At 38.0% G+C, this 19,874-nt stretch overlaps 2 protein-coding genes across 2 annotated transcripts; both read right to left on the minus strand.

Annotated features, from left to right (window-relative positions):
* Nucleotides 1-504: 504 nt before the first annotated feature.
* LOC121239313 (tRNA (guanine(10)-N2)-methyltransferase homolog) lies at nucleotides 505-10,283 on the minus strand. The gene is made up of 6 exons (XM_041136531.1): nucleotides 9,964-10,283; nucleotides 9,601-9,812; nucleotides 2,856-3,173; nucleotides 2,671-2,745; nucleotides 2,298-2,372; nucleotides 505-1,240 (listed from the first exon to the last, which is right to left on the minus strand). Exons 1-6 carry the CDS (start codon nucleotides 10,181-10,183, stop codon nucleotides 683-685), a joined length of 1,458 nt encoding a protein of 485 aa, XP_040992465.1. The 5' UTR covers nucleotides 10,184-10,283; the 3' UTR covers nucleotides 505-682.
* A 1,089-nt stretch (nucleotides 10,284-11,372) lies between these two features.
* LOC121240070 (exocyst complex component EXO70A1-like) lies at nucleotides 11,373-14,051 on the minus strand. The gene has a single exon (XM_041137528.1). The coding sequence runs from the start codon at nucleotides 13,723-13,725 to the stop codon at nucleotides 11,602-11,604; it is 2,124 nt and encodes a 707-aa protein (XP_040993462.1). The 5' UTR covers nucleotides 13,726-14,051; the 3' UTR covers nucleotides 11,373-11,601.
* Between the last annotated feature and the right edge of the window lie 5,823 nt (nucleotides 14,052-19,874).

Below are 19,874 nucleotides of genomic sequence, written 5' to 3' on the forward strand. Positions count from 1 at the left end.
ATAAATTAAGAAGGAATATATATAATCCTATTAAGTATTAGTTAAAGATAAGGCCTAGCTCTCCCCTCTCTTCATCACTTATCTTACTCTTATCCCCAATCCTTTCTCACCCACTCCGGAAATTTTAATTTTTTAATAAAAGAAATTAGTTTTCAAATTGTATAAATATAATATTTGAAACTAATATATATTATAACTAGGAAAATGCCTTTCTAATAAGAAATTAGATTCTAATGAGTTTTACATATATATTTTCTTATATGTAAGATTTAAATTTTTAAATTTATCTTCTAATTCAAATTATGTCACATAAAAGTGTATGGTGTAGAGACTCTCGAATAGCAGTGCTATATACATACATACATATATATATATATATTGTTTTATCGAGACTTTTAATCAAGGCAATGCACTGCTGCTTCATGAAGGTAACCCATTTTGAGTGCAGATTCATACCTTCGAGACAATAAATAAATAAGAAAGGTAGCTGCCTAAAAATTAGTGGGGGGCAATATGAAGCTGTCCCATTGGCATAACACTAAAAATAAGAAAACCAAGGTCAAATAACTCTCTCTCTCTCTCTCTCTCTCTCTCTATGAGGGATATATGGTGCCTATAAAAATGTCACCTACAGGCATAATTGCCAAAGCTAAAAAGCCTACAAAAGCAGCTACTTTCAAGCCTAAACGTATTTTCCTCTATATTTTGGCTTTGGTTCTCTACTCAAACTAGAATCACCAGCTGCAGCTATCTGAGAATCAGCTGGACTAAAAACTGCAGAGTGAAGATTACCATCTTCTAACCACTTCAGATGATTCTCCCTGAACTCTATATGTTTCAGCTGAGCTGCCTCTGCAATTTCCTCAGTGTAGGGACCTATCTTCACCATGGTCAGTAATACACGGCTGTAGCGTGAGCTAAGTATCTGCTCGGAGGCAGCAATCAGTTTGAAACACGGATGCTCCGGGTAATGGTGATCTTCTACATAATCATCTTCTCTTAATACAGGGTAAAAGAAAACAAGCCTGCCACCCAGTACAATCATCCTAGCAGCAAGGTCAAGCAAATCGTGGACGCACTCAACTAAGCTGTAAGCTGCAGTGGATGGTATGTGGTCTGTCCTCTTGTCATCAGGAACTGTATAAGGGTCCACGGTCCCCTTCAGCAGCTTGCGGCCACCAGATTTACGTCCCCCAGCACGAACTCCATAAGGAGGGTCACAGATTATCGCATCAAATATCTAACATAAAAAGCATCTGAATCAGCACAGAGGATGCAGCCAACTGAATGAAAGAATCAAAACATGGAACTACAAGCTCTTACGTAGAAAGAAGATTCCTTGTTGACATGGACAAAACAAAGTAATGGCAAAATAGTGCATCTAGTGAATTAACAAGATCTATATTCAGCCTCCGAATTTTACCCACAATAAATCTGAAAGTCAAAAGTTGTTTTGGAATACAAATAACTACGATGCTATATGATTTAGTAAATCTGCTTCATACGACGCTATCCAGAAACCAGTTACCTAAATATTACTCAAAATGGCAACTTTATAATCCCAGAAATCAGCTATTTGTGGTTTCTACTGTCAAATTGAGAAATGTAAAAATAAAATAAAATTCAAGAAGAAACCATGAACTTGCAAGAAAACCTTCTCAAACATTTCCATCTTCAAGATCAACAAATTGAAACATTTCTGAAAGAATGACCATCATTGGGTTTCACCAACCAAACTGCACAAAGGTGATCATGTTATTCCGACTCTTGAATATTAAGAAAAGTTTACTGTGCTTTATCTTTGGGTACATAGCCATAAACAAAAGGACTGCAGTACTAGCAGCAACAATCTTTCAAGCTATCATCAGCAGAGAATCATTGTTAACTACAGACAATAACCCATAACAGCGAAACTGCTACTCAAGTATGGGACTTCCTAGACCTTAAGTTTTAGAGTTCTACTACATACAATCACTTTTGCGTACTCATTGCGCACTCCGTTGATGTGATTGACCAAAACGGTTATTTTATATTAAAAAAAAAAGTGACGCAGCCAATTACATTAGTAGTGTGTACAAAGAGCACACAAAAATGACTGCACATAGAGTTTTTGTTAGATATAATAAAAGGAGAATAGATAACAACAGCAGTGGAACCATTCAAAACTTAGGATAGCATTGCACAAAATAAATGACAGATGCCTTTCAGACTGAAAATTAACACATACATTAAGAAACAGAAACAAACATGATAGCAACTTATACATGACATGAAAAATAAATTTTGCAAGGGATGACCTCTTTCAAACCAGGACGCCATGGAGGAAGGTTATTATCTGCCCTCAACAGAGCAACTGGCATTGGTAACCCATACTGCAAAACAACATGGATAGTTAAGCACAGCTGTAAACAGTTCTCTGCAGCAAAGGAAAAGAACCATAAATTCCATAAAGTCATTGTAATTATAAAAAATGTAAGAACTGGCTGGAATTATAGAACAAAAAGCAAAAACCCTCATTATTGATTTTTAGTTGCCTCAAGAAATTTCAACATTCAAATTTTCTGTTTTGGTTGTCTGCTGCTGATAATAGAAAATCAAAGTATTTCAAAAGTACTTCGGTGAAAACAACTTTCAAAGTACAAAAGGTTCAATACAGTTGAGCACATTCACCTGCTTAAAATTACTCCAAACATTACAATCGGGGCCTCGCCCATCACGTACTACTCTAATATCAATGTCTGCGCCCTGAAAAATTCACATCAGTTCATATTGAAAGAAATTTATAAACATGCACATGACTCAAGTAAGTCCTCCAAAGAAATAGTATCCTTTTTTTTAGATCAAGAAGTGCAAACCATTGTCATTGCTCCAAAGTGAGCTGCGGCAATAAGAATGCTACCGGTGCCAACAAAAGGGTCATAAACAAGTTTTCCTGGTGTGGCCAATGCTTGGTTGGCCATTAAGAATGCCATTTCTGCATCCATGGCAGTTGGGCCAAGATAAGTGCGACTTTTTAACTGATATGTTGGCAAAAGCTTCCTATCAGCACCTCCAACCTCCCGACCAAAAAAGATTCGTCTTTGGACAACTGGTGGAAGTCCATTATTGGTTCCATAGTCATCAGTTTCCATAAGCCAAAAATTATGGTCTGGATTTCTCAAATTAGCTCGACCCTGACGCGTAAAGGTAAGTAGCAACCACTTTCAATAACGATAACAAAAGACGACATAAATATCAGCATTTCTTTGTTTGTGAACAGCGCGAATGACAAGAATTAAGTTACAGAGCAATATTGACAATTCTCCTCAGTGAAAATTAACTTTTTTTCCCTATAAATATCTAGGCAAAATGCAATTACCAGTAGAGTAAGACCTTGCTAAATATATAAGCCTGGTTGGGGCAGGTGGCCATAAAAGTTTAAGACACTGCATGGTGCCAATGGAGCATAAGACGAGCAACGGATGCCAAGCAAAATGAATTGGGAGAAAAGACAAAACAGTGAGATCATCCAAAAGCTACATAGCATTATTGGAGAGATGGCCACAAAAGTTTCAGTCAGAAGAACGTAGCATAAACATTCATATAAAGCTCTTGGGAATGTGGCTCCACTTTCTTAATCACCCCATTCAACGTGTTAGCCAATGCTTTAGCTGATAGATTTAACAAACTCAACCAGCAAGCTAATTGGCCTCAGAAATATGAACATTTGAAGCTCTAAGAAGCAAAGAAGCATTTAGTATCCTCTTAGAAACACCTTGTGAGTGAAACTCATGGAGCATTCTCATGAAATCTCATATAACACTCTCAATTGGTAGTGTAATAAAGCCAAATTTTTTTTTTTGATAAGTAATCGATAATATTATAAATAGAGATAGGCAAAAACCCAAGTACACAAGATGGATACAGGAGATAAAACCTATCTAGGTCAACGAAAGGGAAGCTAAGAAGTCATGTACATTCAGGCCATTAAAATCTATAGCAATGGCCCATAACATTAAAGTACGGAAAAGTAAAGCTCTAAGTTCCCCCGGCGACCGCTCCTTGTTTTCAAAAGTCCGATCATTGCGCTCTTGCCAAATACACCACATGATACAGATCGGGATCATTTTCCACACCTCCTTAATTTGTTGAACGCCTCTCGGGAGTGTCCAACTGGCCAACAGATCAACCACAGTTTCTGGCATCACGAAGGGTAACTCTACTTGACTGAAAACTTCCACCCACAAGGCTCTCGTTGTCTCGCAATGTAACAATAGATGATCCACTGTCTCACCTGATCTCTTACACAAGCAACACCAGTCTAGTATAACTAACCGTCGCTTCCTCAGGTTGTCAATGGTCAGAATCTTCCCCCATGCTGCTGTCCATGTAAAGAAAACCGTTTTCGGAGGCGCCTTATTTCTCCAAAGTCTCTTCCATGGGAACTGAATGGTTGTGGTGTGGGAAAGGGACTTATAGAAGGATCTAACAGAGAAGATGCCCTTACCCGTCGGGTTCCACCATAAGCTGTCAGCTTGCTGTCTATTCGGCTTCACAGAATATATAAGGCTGAAAAAGGCTTCAAAAATGTCTACTTCCCAATCTTGTGCCGCTCTACTAAATGTCACGTTCCACTGCACATGATCCCCTGACATAATCATGAGGTCCTCAATGGATGCTTCCTGGTTGCGAGCCACACGGAAAACAGCTGGAAATGCCTCCTTTAGGGCCTCACTCCCACACCAAATGTCCTCCCAAAACTTAATACGGGATCCCCTCCCCAACACCATTTTAGAATGAGTAATAAAGTCCCCCCACCCACGCCTAATGTGTTTCCATATCCCCACTCCACTTGCCCCAATTACCTCTTTTGTGCACCAGCCCCCCCATAAGCTTCCATGTTTATAATCAATCACCAGTTTCCATAGAGCTCCGGTTTCCAAATTATACCGCCATAACCACTTCCCAAGCAAAGCCCGATTTAATGTTCTCAAATTCTTTATGCCCAACCCACCTGACGAGATTGGTCTACACACCTTGTCCCAGCTAACTAAATGAAATTTGAATTCATCCCCTATCCCACTCCATAGGAAATCACGATACAGTTTCTCAATCCGAGCCGCTACACTGACAGGCAATTGAAACAAAGATAGAAAGTACGTAGGTAAGTTAGAAAGGGTACTCTTAATGAGAGTAACCCGGCCACCTTTCGACAAATACAATCTCTTCCATCCTGCCAATTTTTTTCCTATCTTTTCAATAACAGAATCCCAAATGGATGAGGCCCTAGCAACAGCCCCCAAAGGTAATCCCAAATAGGTAATGGGAAGAGAAGCTATCTTACACCCAAGAATGCTAGCTAACTGCCTAGTATTGCTCACATTCCCCACTGGTACTAATTCTGACTTGTCAAAATTAATTTTCAGGCCTGACGCTGCTTCAAAGCATAATAACAGAGCCTTCAATGTCCTCAACTGGTTGTGATCAGCCTCACAAAATAAAAGGGTGTCATCTGCAAATAGTAAGTGAGACAAAATAATAATACCCCTATTGGGGTCACCAATCGGAAAACCAGCCACCAACCCATGCGTGACCATCGCCGATATCATCCTACTCAATGCCTCCATAACGATAACAAAAAGGAGTGGGGACAGAGGGTCTCCTTGTCTGAGACCTCGAGAGCTGCTAAAGAAGCCAGTCGGACAGCCATTTATCAAGACTGAAAATCTGGCCGTAGAGATACACCACCTGATCCAAGTACACCATCTCACCCCAAAGCCACATCTACCCAGCACATACAAGAGGAAATCCCAGTTTATATGGTCATATGCCTTCTCCATATCTAATTTGCACAGAATCCCTGTAGATCCAGCCTTCAATCTGCTATCTAGTCCTTCATTAGCAATAAGAACTGAATCCAAGATTTGTCGCCCCTTAACAAAAGCATTTTGTGTTTTCGTGATAATCTTCCCCAGAACTACCCCCAATCTGTTAGCCAGAACCTTTGAAATAATTTTATACACTCCATTCACCAGGCTGATGGGTCGAAAATCCTTAATTTCCACCGCCCCCATCTTCTTAGGGATCAACGCAATAAAAGTGGCATTTATGCTTTTCTCAAACTTCCCAACCAATGAAACTTCCTGAAACACATTCATTAAAGCTACTTTCACCACTTCCCAACAAGAGTGGAAAAAGCCCATCGAGAAACCATCTGGACCGGGAGCTTTATCTTTGACCATACGTCTCACTACCTCATACACTTCCCCTTCTTCAAAGGGCCTCTCTAACCACGCCGCTTCTTGAGGCTCAATCGTATCAAAACCAAGGCCATCCATCTTTGGCCTCCATCCCTCTCTTTCTGTAAGTAGTTGTTCATAGAAATCCACGACATGTTCACTAATCACAGGGGCCTCCTTACACACCATACCATTTATATTCAACATTTCAATGGTATTATTTCTTCTATGGGAGTTGGCAACTCTATGGAAGAACTTTGTACTCCGATCCCCTTCTTTCAGCCACAATGCTCTCGACTTCTGGCGCCAAGAAATCTCTTCTAATGATAGTACTCTCTCTAATTCTGAAACCAACTCAGTCTTCCTCAATATTTCCTGCGGTACGAGAGCTCTAACTTCAAGTATACACTCGAGCTGTTGTAATTCATCCACCATGCGTTTCTTACGCTCCCCTAAATCTCCAAAGGAGTGTATGTTCCAAAGCTTAAGGTCATTTTTCAAAGCTTTCAGTTTACAGGCTAAAATGAAAGAGGGGTTACCATAAAACTGATAAGATGACCACCATTGCCTCACCTTATCCACAAAACCTTCACTTTTCAGCCACATGTTTTCAAACTTAAAATAACGGCGCCCACTTCGAATGCCCCCACAATCCAATAAGATAGGAAAATGATCTGAGCAAAGACGAGGCATTCTCTTTTGGCACACCTCCGGATAGTGCACCTCCCATTCCGATGAGATAAGAAATCTGTCCAACCGGGACCATGTTTGATTATTCGACCAAGTAAAAGCACCTCCCGAGAGAGGGATATCCAACAAGTTTAACTCAAAAATACAATCAGAGAACTCTATCATTGCAGGTCGCATCCTACTCTCACCCGACCGTTCACTTGTTGATCTAATGACATTAAAATCCCCTCCTATACACCACGGAAGTTCCCACCAACTGTGTAGCCCAGCAAGTTCCTCCCATAAAAATCTTCTGTCATTGTCCACATTTGGACCATAAACCCCGGCAAAGGCCCACACAAAATTATCTATCACACTCTTAAAAGAGCATGCCACAGTATATTCCCCCACAAACTCCTCCATTTTGTCAACAACTCTTTTATCCCACATTACTAAAATACCTCCTGAAGCCCCGTTTGAAGCAAGATACACCCAATCTGCATAAGTACAGCTCCAAACACTTCGAACTAGTCTTCTAGAAATAGTTTTCAATTTAGTTTCTTGTAAACATACTATGTCTGCCCTCCATTCTCGCAGCAGATTTTTTATTTGAAGCCTCTTATTTGCCTCATTTAGCCCCCGGACATTCCAAGATATGATTTTTGGCTTCATAAAGGAGAAGCAAGCCCCTTCCCTTTTGATCTTTCTCGGCTTGAACTTCCTTCATAATTTAATGACCAAGTAAGACGCTTGAGCTCCCGCTGTTTTTTCGACCCTGATTTCTTAGCTTGTGAGTGGCCCACTTCAATGGCAGTAAGTAGGGCAAAAAACTGCTCTTCATAACCCACACAGTCCATACCTATCAAGTGTTGCAATTCTTTCACCTTTTTTAGCATCCAATCCGGTGTAGTTGATTCATTTGGAAGTAAACGTTTCAATGGGATAGGCTCCCCAACACTATAAGCCCACTGTGTAGAATGTATCTCCCTCTTTTCTTCCTCCCCAAATAAATTTCTACCCTCCCATTCAACCACAGCATCACTAGATGGAAATTGAGTCTCAGGGACTAAGCTCCCAAGGAGCCCAACATTCACCATCTCCAAGCCTATCCCCTCTGCCCCGAGAACTCTAGCTTCAGTACTGTCATCATGCATTATAAGCTCTATGTGATCCTCGGAATGGATCTGAAGCTCCGGCAAGGAGGAGGAGCCTCCCCCTAGGTTCCTCGGCACTGTCTGGCTGTGTAGATCTTCAGCAGCTACGCTCGGTGGCTGGTTTACACCCCGCGTGATACCTGGTAACCCCCCTATCGCAGAACAAAGAGGGGACTCCAGGTTCGGAACCTCTGCCTGATGCAGAGGGGACGCCGGCGAAACAATGGTGTCGCCGTGTACGCCGTTGTCTCTCACCGTGGGTTGAGAGAGACCCAGTTTCACCTTAGGCTGTAACACAACAATAGTGTCGCCGTGTTCGCCGGCACCATCTGCCGATGGTGTCACCACCGCCGATGGTGTCGCCATGTTCACCGTGTTCGCCGGGGCCATCTGGTTCGTTGCCGGCAAGGATGGAACTGACGGCATCACCGAGACAGACGGGGTGCGTCTCCTCCATGCGTAAGGGCCCGTGGGCTGCGATTGACCCCATAAAGCCAAATAAAACCATCAGAGCATGGAGTCTTCAGTCTTCCCATTCACTACTTCAAGAGTCCCTCCATTTGGTGCTCTGCAAGCAACCTCACCAACCACACACAACTCTCAGCACCTATAGGCAGAAACGGTTGAATCATCCACTCGTGGTCATATTCCACAACTTATTGGTATACTAAGGTTTACAAATTTTAGGAATTATTTCTTCACTAATTAAACTTCTATACCTAGATTTTTTTATAGGACAAGATTTTCAAATTAGATTAGTGGAAACCACCACTATCATGGCAAAAGGAAGATATGATTTCCAAGAAGTAGATATAATTGGGAAAATGTCTCTGAGTGCAAATCAATCCCAAGTCCAAGAAGGCATGCCACCTACCTCTACAGTTTTATATTCATTCCTGCTTGAGCAAGCAAGATAAATTGTCACGCAACTAAAAATCTACAAATATGATTTCATACATATTGTAATTCAAAATGTCTCCAATTGGTAAGTAAAGAAAAGGATTAGAGAAAAAAAATGAAAAATCAAAAGAATACTACTTTTAAACTTCTATACCATATCACTGGTAGGCGTACACGATAAAATAACACTTTGACCTACCTTTTCCAGCTCCAGAAGGAGCTTTGAAGTCCAGATCACATCAATTTCAACAAAGACAACAGGTAGATTGGTGCCACAAGTAATTCTCCCATGCATAGAGCATTGGCATAATTTACTTCTAGCATCACCAAAATGGTATCTAGATGTCTCAAAATTTTGAACCTAGTTAATTAGCCAGCTAAACGTTCATCGATTTTTCTTACAAGATAAATAACCGAGCTATTCCCCATCTAATTCGTTTCTCAAAAAAGGAAGTTTGAAGGCCATTCAGTGGCGGCATTTCTATGCAAGGTCTTGATGCTCACGCAATTTCAGTAGTGAGAATAAAGTGGTATGTTAATGTAGATGCTCCAAGTGCTCGTGTAAGTACAAAAGTGGAAAACCAACCGTGATGCAAACTCCAGCACATAACGAAATTCCAAAGTAGGAATAAATAATATAGAAAGGACAAAGACCATACCTTGAAAGGAATGTAAGCAAGTCCCTTAATACGATCATTTTGCTCTTGGAAGCTAATGACCTTCCCGAAGCAGTCAACAGTAATCTTGAATGTGCTTCCAGAGTCCAGGTATGGCAACTTCCTCTCATCTGGATAGCATCTTATAGACTCTTCCAGTTCCTCATAGCTACTCCCTTCTCCCCAAAGCTCATAAATTCCCTTCACGAGTATACCTACAATTTCACCAAGCTACGATAAATAAACTATGCAGTGTAATTGAACCGGCCTACTCTACCAATACAGAGGAAAACAAAAAACAATTCCTATAATCTAATCTACAACAAGTAAAGAAAAGAACAAGCAGATGTCGATTATATTGAGTACTTCGATTGGCGATGTCACGAGCGAAGTCCTCTGAAGGGAGATTGACGAAATGGAAGGGAGAGTCCGGGTGGTGATGCTGGGGAAGCCTCCACTCCAAAGAGCTGCTTTCTTTGTTGTCACCATCGTCGTCTCCGAATACTCCGAACAGTTCCGCCAAAGATTCCACCTCCGCTTTCCTGTAGTCCAGCAATCTGTGGTAGAACACGCACAGATACCACATTTTCTTTCTTCGAATTTGTGTGGTGTTGCTTCGAACTGTAACGGGCCAGAATCTTCAGAGGGATACTCGAAAACCCTAAACCCATGGACCTGGCAGGGTGCCTGTGGATCCAACGACACCGTTTAGAGGAAATTAAATAAAATAAAAAACATTTTGTATAAAGGGAGTTTTTCTTCCAATTGAGTTGAAGAGAACTTTTTTCAACTTATATAAAAAAAAAAAAAAAAAAAAAAATGCTATTCAGACATCGAGTTTACCGTTCATATGAACCGTTTTATCAATTGGGTTGCGTTTTGAATTGAAATGTGTTAAAGATAATAAAATATTATTTTTTAATATTATTATTATTTTATAATTTAAAAAATTAAATTATTTAATATATTTTGTGTTGAAATTTGAAAAAATTATAATGATGAATTAAAATGAATTTAAAATCTAAACTTACCCGTAATCGATCGGTTTGATTTAATTTTAAACATATTTTATATTTCAATCCGATTATTTCAATCCGATTCGATCCCATTTTTTTTATATATACCTTTTCAAAGTATAACTTAAACAATTGACATATATCCTTTCATTAAAAATCTGTGTTTGTCATATGCTTAAGGAATATATAGCATTTTTTTAAGAAAACTGACAGACGTACCACTTTTTTCAAACCTTCTATATAACTATGATTTAAATAATATACATTATTATAAAATAAATTATAAAAATAAAATCACTTTACATAAATATCTTCATTTTAAAACATGATTATATAAAAGATTATACATTGATAAGTTGATCATTATTATTTTTTTAACTTTGTTACTCATCATCTCCACACATAACACACCGTATTTATTTTTTTTTAATTTTTTCTTTTTATTTATTTTATTCTTCTTAAACTAATTTATTTTTTTTACTTATTATTTATACATCATATATTTAGTAAAAAAATAAAAATAAAAAAGTTATGTACGATGCATGGTGTGAGGACGATAATTAGAATTTTTTTTTTTTTTAAATGGGTTTGACCCAACTTAGGGAAAAACTCTGTCGAATAAAACATAGCTAGATCCAAGTCCAAGCATGCAAGTCCACTTATGAAAAATTAATGAGAATTTAACAAATCATTGATATGAAACCGGTTACATGATTAAAAAAAAAAAACCTTGTAGTTAAACTTTTTTTATAGCTTTCATGGCGGAACATTTGGCAACTTTTTTATACTGTAATGGTTCTCATAACAAATGGCAGCTGCTGGTGTTTTACGTGCTTCATGCTGAAAGGAAAACCTAGTTTCTGCTGAATCTGTTAGGTATTTCATACACATTATAGCTAGCTGTCTATGCAACGAGGATACAGCACTCTGTTCTTTCGCCTCTTACCTAATAATGACATACACACACACACACACACACACACACAGTTCAAATTGCAGTAAGAGTCAATCGGAACTGGTTGGCCACAAAACTTTTTATCTTGGCTCTCAGGTGTGCTTGCCTGCTGCTGCCATGCTTCCGGAACAGAGAGCTAAGCATATTCTGCAATTTCCATGCACGGTAATCCACACTACCCATCAAGTTTCTTTGTTCTGTGCTGTTGTTGTATTTGCTTGGCTTTGGCCGGAACATAGAGCTGAACATTTTCTCCAGACTTTGCACGCTGTATTTCACATAGTTGCTGGCTGCACCATCTTGTTCAACAAAAGTCATGTGATGATCTTGCATGTAACTGCTATAAACAGGTAGAATAGCTTGCACTAAGAGTTCACACACTTTCTCCCTCAACTTCTCGTCGCAGATGATCCTGTTGGATTGCTTCTTATATATTTGATCAAAAGCCTCATTAAATGCTAAAAGCCTTTCCATAACTGGATCTTCACCAGCCAATGTAGTCATACTCTTTTGGTTGAGAAGTGCTAGAAGCTTACCCCAGCTCTCTCTCAAGTAAAGTTCTGCATAATAATCTGTATACTGCTCATGTCCTGTTAGCCAAGAGTCTCCCATCATGTCCCCGAGCTTCTTGCCTTTCATGTTGCATAAATGGAAGTGATTGTTCATCATGAAGAGGTAGGACAAGGATATATCCTCATAGACCTTTGACCATCCATCTAAATTTAGCCCAATTTCCTTCATTATGACCAAAACCTGATTGGAAATTAGATCCTCTCCATAATTCTCTTGTTTCCAGCTCTGATGGATCTTGAGAACCTGGGTCAAGATGGGGTTGTAATCATCACCAAGCAGCTGATTACAGTAGTGAGTTATGAAGCTCACCAGCCTTGGAACACTGCCATCTGAAGGAGGAGAAGTTCGCCTTTGCAGCTCCAATTGAAGAGGAAGTTGCCAGAAAATCTCACAGGCACCATTAACAATCCTTTTGACAAGATCCCTTGTAGAATTCTGGATTTCAGTGCAGCTTTCTCCACTGAAAAGCAGGTTGAAATCCAATCTCAGATTGTTCAAAGAAGCAAACATGTCCAATAGCTTCAAGAGTTTAATCGGATCCTTCTTACATTCTGTCACATGTTTCCCGAATTGGAGAAAAGCATGGATTCCGGACTGAGCAGCGATCTTTGCAAAGCATCCCATTGCAACATCTGATCCAATCTTCTTGAAAACATCATTGCAGAGTCTATACTCGAGTTCAAAAAGATGCTTCACAGCCAACACCAAATGCTTATTCCATTGATTGATGTAACCCTCTAGACGCTGCACATCATCAAATTTTGAGATACACATCTCAAGGTAATCCAAACCAAGAGTTTGAAGGCTTCGTTTAGCATTGGAACTCCGAGCATCAACATACACCGATATGCACATCTCGAGTTTGTTGTTGGAATTTAATCTTTCAACAATTGCCTGCAATTTCTCCATGACTGGCAATGGCAAAGATGATGATGCAATGGTACTGGAGGCTTGCTCCACAGTGAAGGTTGCTAGAGAAGCCAAATCAAGAGGAACACTCCTTTCTGTCAGAAGTCGCTTGAATTCAATTCCAAGTTTTTCTAATGCAGCACCAAGAAGCCCTCCACCAAGAAGGTCACGTTCCTCATTGGCCTGCAACTCTTGTAGAATTCTCAAAGATTTCTTCACAACAGCTAGGTACTTTTCATTGGTGACTACAGCATCTTTCTCCACGAGTTCATTAATGCCCTCCAACCACATAATTGCCAACCGGCAATTATCAGCAAGAAACCTCAATACTTCTTCAAGCCTTTTCATGACTAAAAGGTAGTTGAAGAGATCAGAACATGGGTCAGATACAAGTGACATCTTAAGCTCACGAGCGGTATAAAAGACCTTCAGAACTGCAGAAGCAGGTCCTAAAGCATGACCAATGTGGTCTTTGCTTGCAGAAACTGCAGATTTTTGCACAGAGATGGATCTTGCTGCAGCTTCCAAAGATGGCAATCTTTGGTTAATCTTTTCCAGTTTCGGCCCCATCTCGTCCAGTGCAGAAGCAAAAGCCCGTGATTTCTCTATGCTAGTCTTCAACCGCTGCCTAGCAGTTACAAGACCCTCCATGTTCTCCAGAACCTCCTTGGCCATTGCCCAAAGAATGTTTCTTCGAATGAACCCAACAATTTCAGCTAATTAATAAGGACATTTCCCTCTTTATTTTATATCATCCATTCTACTTTCCTTCACCAAACTCACCAAACAAAGTAAAGGAAGAACACTTCTACCATATTCAAACCAAACCTTAACTTTCAAAACAAACATGGAAGAAACCGCAAGCCACCAGCACCAAAGTGAGGCTTTCATTGCCGAAACTGCAATCTTACGAAGTGGGCTGTCTTTGGTCCTTTTTCAGATCTCAATTGATTGGTGTGGGTTAGGCCCGTTAGTTGACAGTCGGAAAGCATTAAAATGTTTTGACTTTTTTTTTTTTTTTTTGCCCTTTTTTGAAGTCGCTTCAAATTTTTTAGGAAAAACAAAGAAACGCTTAAATCTAAACATTGTAACGTAACGTTATAAAACTGAAATAATTATGAGACAGTAGTGTGAGTAGTTTTTAGCTTTTTTCTGCGATATATACATACTAGTCTTGGACCCCTGCAAATACGCAGGTATAATTGCAATTCCAACAATTTCTCTTGTCCGAACTTGAGAATTTCAAGTAGGAGAGAGAAAGACACGTGAAGTGGGTCCAACAATATTTATTATTATTCATAATATTTATGCAAACAGTCATAAACCTAATTAGAGGCGTGTTATAGCCATAAAGAGATTACATAAAAATAATCTTACAAATTGATGCGACTTTATTTGATCTGTTGGATCTACTTTATAATAAAAGTAACTTTACAATCTAATAAATCACATCAAATCATATCAGTTTGTGAGATTATTTTTGTGTAATCACTTTGTGGCTAGAGAATTTCTCTAACCCTAAACCTGTCTTTCTCATTCCCACTTTGAAACCCTCAAGTTTGATAAGAAGTCAAGGCCTGAACCTTTATCCCTACACATACCATATAGCTCCTCGTTCCAAGATAGCTGTGTTGCAACATACTATAGAAACTCTGTCTTGTGCAGCTCATGATGCAGAGTCACCCGATACAGAATGCATATATGGCAGCCCACCAACTATGCAAATCTCTTCCCCTCCACAGCATCGTTGACATCGTGATAATTCAGAGAACTAGTGATATTTTAGGATTCTTACATGTATTGCAAATTCTATGTACATTTCAAGATTATAATCCATTGACTTGTATATCTATATATATATATAAAAGTACTACAGCTTTATGGTTTGTTCAATTCGACCAAAACCTCTCTATATCTATATCAGGAGCCCATTCGACTTTGTTATCAGGACGGACTCAAACAACTAGAAAGTCTCCCAAAAATATACGTGTGTGTGTGTAAAGGGCATATGGTTGGAGAAATAACCAATAATACAGTTAAATATTGTCGTAAATTTGTCTCATTGAGTAACCAGATTAATGTAGCATTGATTAATTGAAAATGATTCAGTAATACTACATGATCAGGGAACGAATACTTGATCTAGATCTATGCTGAAAAACTCCTCTGCTTCTGGAGAGCCTGGTAACATTTCATCATACATTACTTGGGTCATGCGCTGATTCATCTCACCGAAGGGTCTATGGTCTGACGTTGCTTTTGGTGCTCTTAGTAGTCTGATGTTGTTATCACTCTTCACCCTCGATATTCCACATGAGAGCTTATCCAGGTAGAATTCCCTGTCTTTTTTCATCTTCCTGTACCGCATTTTAAAAAAAAAGAAAACAATTGGATCAACATGTGATATATTCCTCCTAGCTAATACGTACGTACATAGTGTTTAATTTCATCATCAGAAGATTCACATAAATTAAGGTTTTGATGCTTTTTTGACCTGTCAAGTATCAACCATGTTGCCTTTAGACTTCTGGCTGCTTTTAGTGCGACTGCCTTTGGAGAAGGCCCTGCAGCCACCTCCATCTGAAATTTAACCTGAGATTTTAATGCATAGAGAGAGAGAGAGAGAGAGAGAGAGAGAGAGAGAGAGAGATCAGAGAACTCAATTAATTAGCTCTTTAAAATTGTCATGACCCTCAATTCATTTCTACGTTTGAAAGATTGATCCAAATGTAGGTAGCATGCATATTGTAGCAGTTGCATTTAGCAGTACCTGGTTTTGTTCATACATTTTGGAAATCTCAGCAATGTCGGAGTTGTTGTGATACTCGTTCTTCATCCTACTCACTTCTCTTTCCAGGAATCTCTCATTTGCTCCGAATATTGAGCTGGATCCCACTCTGGTGTTAAATCCCACTAAAGGAAACGGGAAAAACATAAGAAGAACATAATAATAAAGGAAAAAATAAATAATATACTAAAAAAAAAAAGGTGCAGCGCACAGTAGAGAGCGAGCTAGCAGTTCACTACGTTTTGCTTGTTATATATCCTACATGACTTAAAATTCTTGCTTGTATGGCTTTGCTTTTTCTCCCTTCTTTCAATCTCCTTTAATAGAATAAAGACATGAATTCTTACACTGCCATTTGCTTCCCATGAAAGATAACATACTAGGATTTTTAACCTGATGAAGGACTGCGAGTAGGGTGACCTTATCTCCAGGTTTCAAAGATAACCCATGCAGTGCCCACCCGATGACGCTTGAATAAACTTTTGTTGATGCATCCTGGATCACCACCACCCTCTGAGCTGCTTCCATGGAAATGATTTAATCTTTTTTTAAACACTCACTATATACTTAAGGAAAAAGGGTCATGCCCATTTAGGGTACTGGAAATTAATGAAACATGATCAGATCAATGCAGAAAGAGGCCGATTGATTTTGTTGAGTTGTAAGAAATTCAAATCATGTGAAGAAAATAAGCAGAAATATCATGAATAACTCAAAAATCATTGATGACTAAGTACATAAGGTGATTTTAATTAAAGAAACAAAATGACATGCAAAAATCATCATGCATAAGTACTTGCATGCATATATATAAATATATAGCTCAAATATGTGCCTATAAAGTGTAATGTTTGAACAGGTATAATCATAATGAACATAGGAATATATAGAAGAGAGTGGGTGATGGACTCCAGGATTATTATTGCACCTTTCGAGAGTTTTTTCAAGCGCATATTCGGATATCCAAAAAGGAATGAGAGAATTGGTTTTAAAGGTTCAAGCTGTTGTCAGAAACAAAGCTCATGAGCATGCATATTCAGACGTCCTTGTCATACTACGTACGTAAATAACTAGCCAATGCATGCAAAAGGACATTGAGTTGGGGGGGAACTCCGATGTTTTCTTTGAGAGTTTCCTATTTGGAATTATTTCAAACAGGAATCCAAACTGTTCTTATATATTATATTGTCGATCACTTCGATCAATTCTTTACACATTTTCTGTGCAATATTTTAGTTTAAGCTTTTGTCTTGGCAATATGATAATTTTGTATTCACTTTGGAACTTCCTCATTTCAATTTGGTTTTTCTCTTTTTTGTTTTTTTCTGTTTTTTTTTTCCCCCCTATCTCATGAGATGCATATATGGCTCTTTGTTGTCTATGAAGAAGAACTCGATCAAGCATTATTAATAAAGAACCCAAATTAAATTATGATTTCTCATCACTACAAGAAAAACGGACTTTTGTGATCAATTTATTGCAACCAAAAGACTATTCGCAACTAATTTTAGTTGTAAATAGTCATTTCGCTGGAATTAACTGGTCACAAAAGTCTATTTTTCTTGTAGTGCATGAGGAAGATTCTTTCAAGACAATCAATCTAAAAAATCTTAATTCTATACTTAATATCGGTATAGAGAGTATCATTAATTAACCTAGCTAATAGCATGTGTCCCACTTTATTTTTTATTTAGTTTTAAGGATATATATATATATATATATATTTATATATGTAAGCAACTTTCGATAGGACTAAGAGATCAAGAAGTAATATTGGTAAAGATCAAGCTAGCCAACAATAATCGATGGAGGAATTAAAAATGAATTAATTGTGGTGATTGAGAAGCTGATTTAGTGTTTTTGGGGCCGAACTAAATTTTGATAATGGTCAAACAGAAATTTTGGAAAAATATATGTATGCCTTTTTTAAACAAAAAGTATTAAAAAATATACAAATAAAATATTATATGAAATATAAAGCTTATATTCAAATAATATCAAAATATAAAGCTTATATTAGGTAATGAAACTTGAGAGGAAGTGTTTAGAGTTGACACCTACCAATTGATCAAGATGCGGTTGGGGCGCTTGTTATTTCTTTATGATATGCTATATGCACATGGTATTCAATATAATCTATTTTAGGTTATTTCTATATTGGAACTTAGTTTTATTTTTCACTTTGATAGCTATCAGCTGGACTTTTATTTGGATAGGACTTTGTATGAACATAGTTTTCTTTTGAATGGTTTTTTTATGTTGGATTTAGATAATTCTTCATTTTCTTTAATAGCTTCAAATGATGATGACATTGTTTCTACTTCATTAAAATAACATGCTAGACTAAGCCACATAGGAAAAACTAGAATGACTACACTAGCTAGAGAAGGCCTATTGGGGTCTCTTGCTAATGTAAGCATACATGTGTGTGAGTCTTGTTTAGCTTGGAAGGTTTGTAGGAAGCTTTTTGAAAAGGCTCCTAGGATATCTTGTCTTTTAGAGCTAGTCCATTATGATATTTGTAGACCTATGAATGTGAAAGCACGCCAATACACGCCTATTATTTTCTCACCTTTATATACGACTACTCATGTTTCTGTTATGTGTATTTGATCTATCATCGCTTTGAAGCATTGGACTACATCAAGTGCTTTGTGATTGAGGTTGAGAATAAGAAATAAATGAATTTAAAAGTTCTATGAACTGATCGGGGTCCGTGAGTATTTGTCTAAAAAATTTTAGGAACTATGTGAGCAAAAGAGGATACACATGCAATTAACAATTCCTAGTACATCATAACAAAATAGTGTTTCAGAAAGGAATAATCATACCTTATTGAAAATGGTTCGATCAATGATGGCTTAAACTAACTTACAAATATCATTTTCGAGGGATGCTCTTCTAACTAATGTCTACATTTTAAACTGTGTTTTTTAAGCCTATTCCTTCAACTCCATATGAATTATGGAATGACGCAAAATCAAATTTAGAATATTTGCGGCCTTGGGCTTTCGTGGGTTATGTTCACATCACTTCCCATAAATATAGAAAACTTGACTCCTAAAGCAAATAAACATACATTCATAAGATGTTTAGAGAGCTCAAAGGGCTATGTAATGTTTGGGGAATGACGAAAATAGAGTCGCGTGATGTCATATTTATTGAGAATAGTTTTTCCAATATTGGTGAAGCAAATAAAGATCTTAAACTTTTTTAGTTGCAAAAACTTGAGGGAGTTACACAATCTTTTGGCGATAGTAGAGAACTATCACATCCTAGAATCACAAAAGATAGTGGGAGTGACTTACCTCCTAATGAGAGTGTACAACTAGAAAGTGACTCACAAGAGTCTTAATAATGTATAAGCAAGCGTGAAACCATATCTTTTTGTCGTTTTTAGATTGAAGAGGAATATTTAATGTGTGCTTCATGTGATCTTGATAATTCTTATGAGGAAGTACTAAGTTCACTTACTTCAAATAAATGGCTGGCCCCTATGAGAGATGAGATGAGTTCTATGGAAAAGAATCAAGTTTGGGAGTTAGTTAATATTTCACCTGGACGCAAATCGATTGAAAACAAATGGGTTTAAAACTTAAGTGACATGCAGATGGATCAATTAACAAGTATAAGACTCAACTTGTTTCGAAGGGTTATACCCAAAGAGAAGGTATAGATTATGAGGAAACACTCTCACATGTGGTGAGATTTTTTTTTCCATTCACCTTATTCTAACTAATATCTAGATTTGAAATTTTTTCAAATGGATGTGAAAATTGCATTTCTCAATAGAGAACTAGAAGGAGAGATCTATATGGATCAAACTGTTGGTTTTAAGGTTGAGGGACAAGAGCACAAAGTATGCCAGCTGAAACATTCCATTTATGGTCTTAAACAATCGTCTAGATAATTGTACTTAAGATTTCAAGAATTCTTTACTTCAATTGGCATTAAGATGCTAGAAGAAGACCATTGTGTATATGTCAAACGTACAAGAAAGAGTTTTCTGATTTTGTCTTTATATGTGGATAACATT

The sequence above is a fragment of the Juglans microcarpa x Juglans regia genome, chromosome 7D (assembly GCF_004785595.1).
Source record: "Juglans microcarpa x Juglans regia isolate MS1-56 chromosome 7D, Jm3101_v1.0, whole genome shotgun sequence".
NCBI lineage: Eukaryota > Viridiplantae > Streptophyta > Magnoliopsida > Fagales > Juglandaceae > Juglans > Juglans microcarpa x Juglans regia.

Coding starts and splice junctions, on each gene's coding strand:
- LOC121239313 (XM_041136531.1), bottom strand. CDS start 10,183: ATGTGGTATCTGTGCGTGTTCTACCACAGATTGCTGGACTACAGGAAA. Junction 9,813..9,963: donor TCGTGACATCGCCAATCGAA/GTACTCAATATA, acceptor GTGAAATTGTAG/GTATACTCGTGAAGGGAATT. Junction 2,373..2,670: donor TTTGGAGTAATTTTAAGCAG/GTGAATGTGCTC, acceptor GTTGTTTTGCAG/TATGGGTTACCAATGCCAGT.
- LOC121240070 (XM_041137528.1), bottom strand. CDS start 13,725: ATGGCCAAGGAGGTTCTGGAGAACATGGAGGGTCTTGTAACTGCTAGG.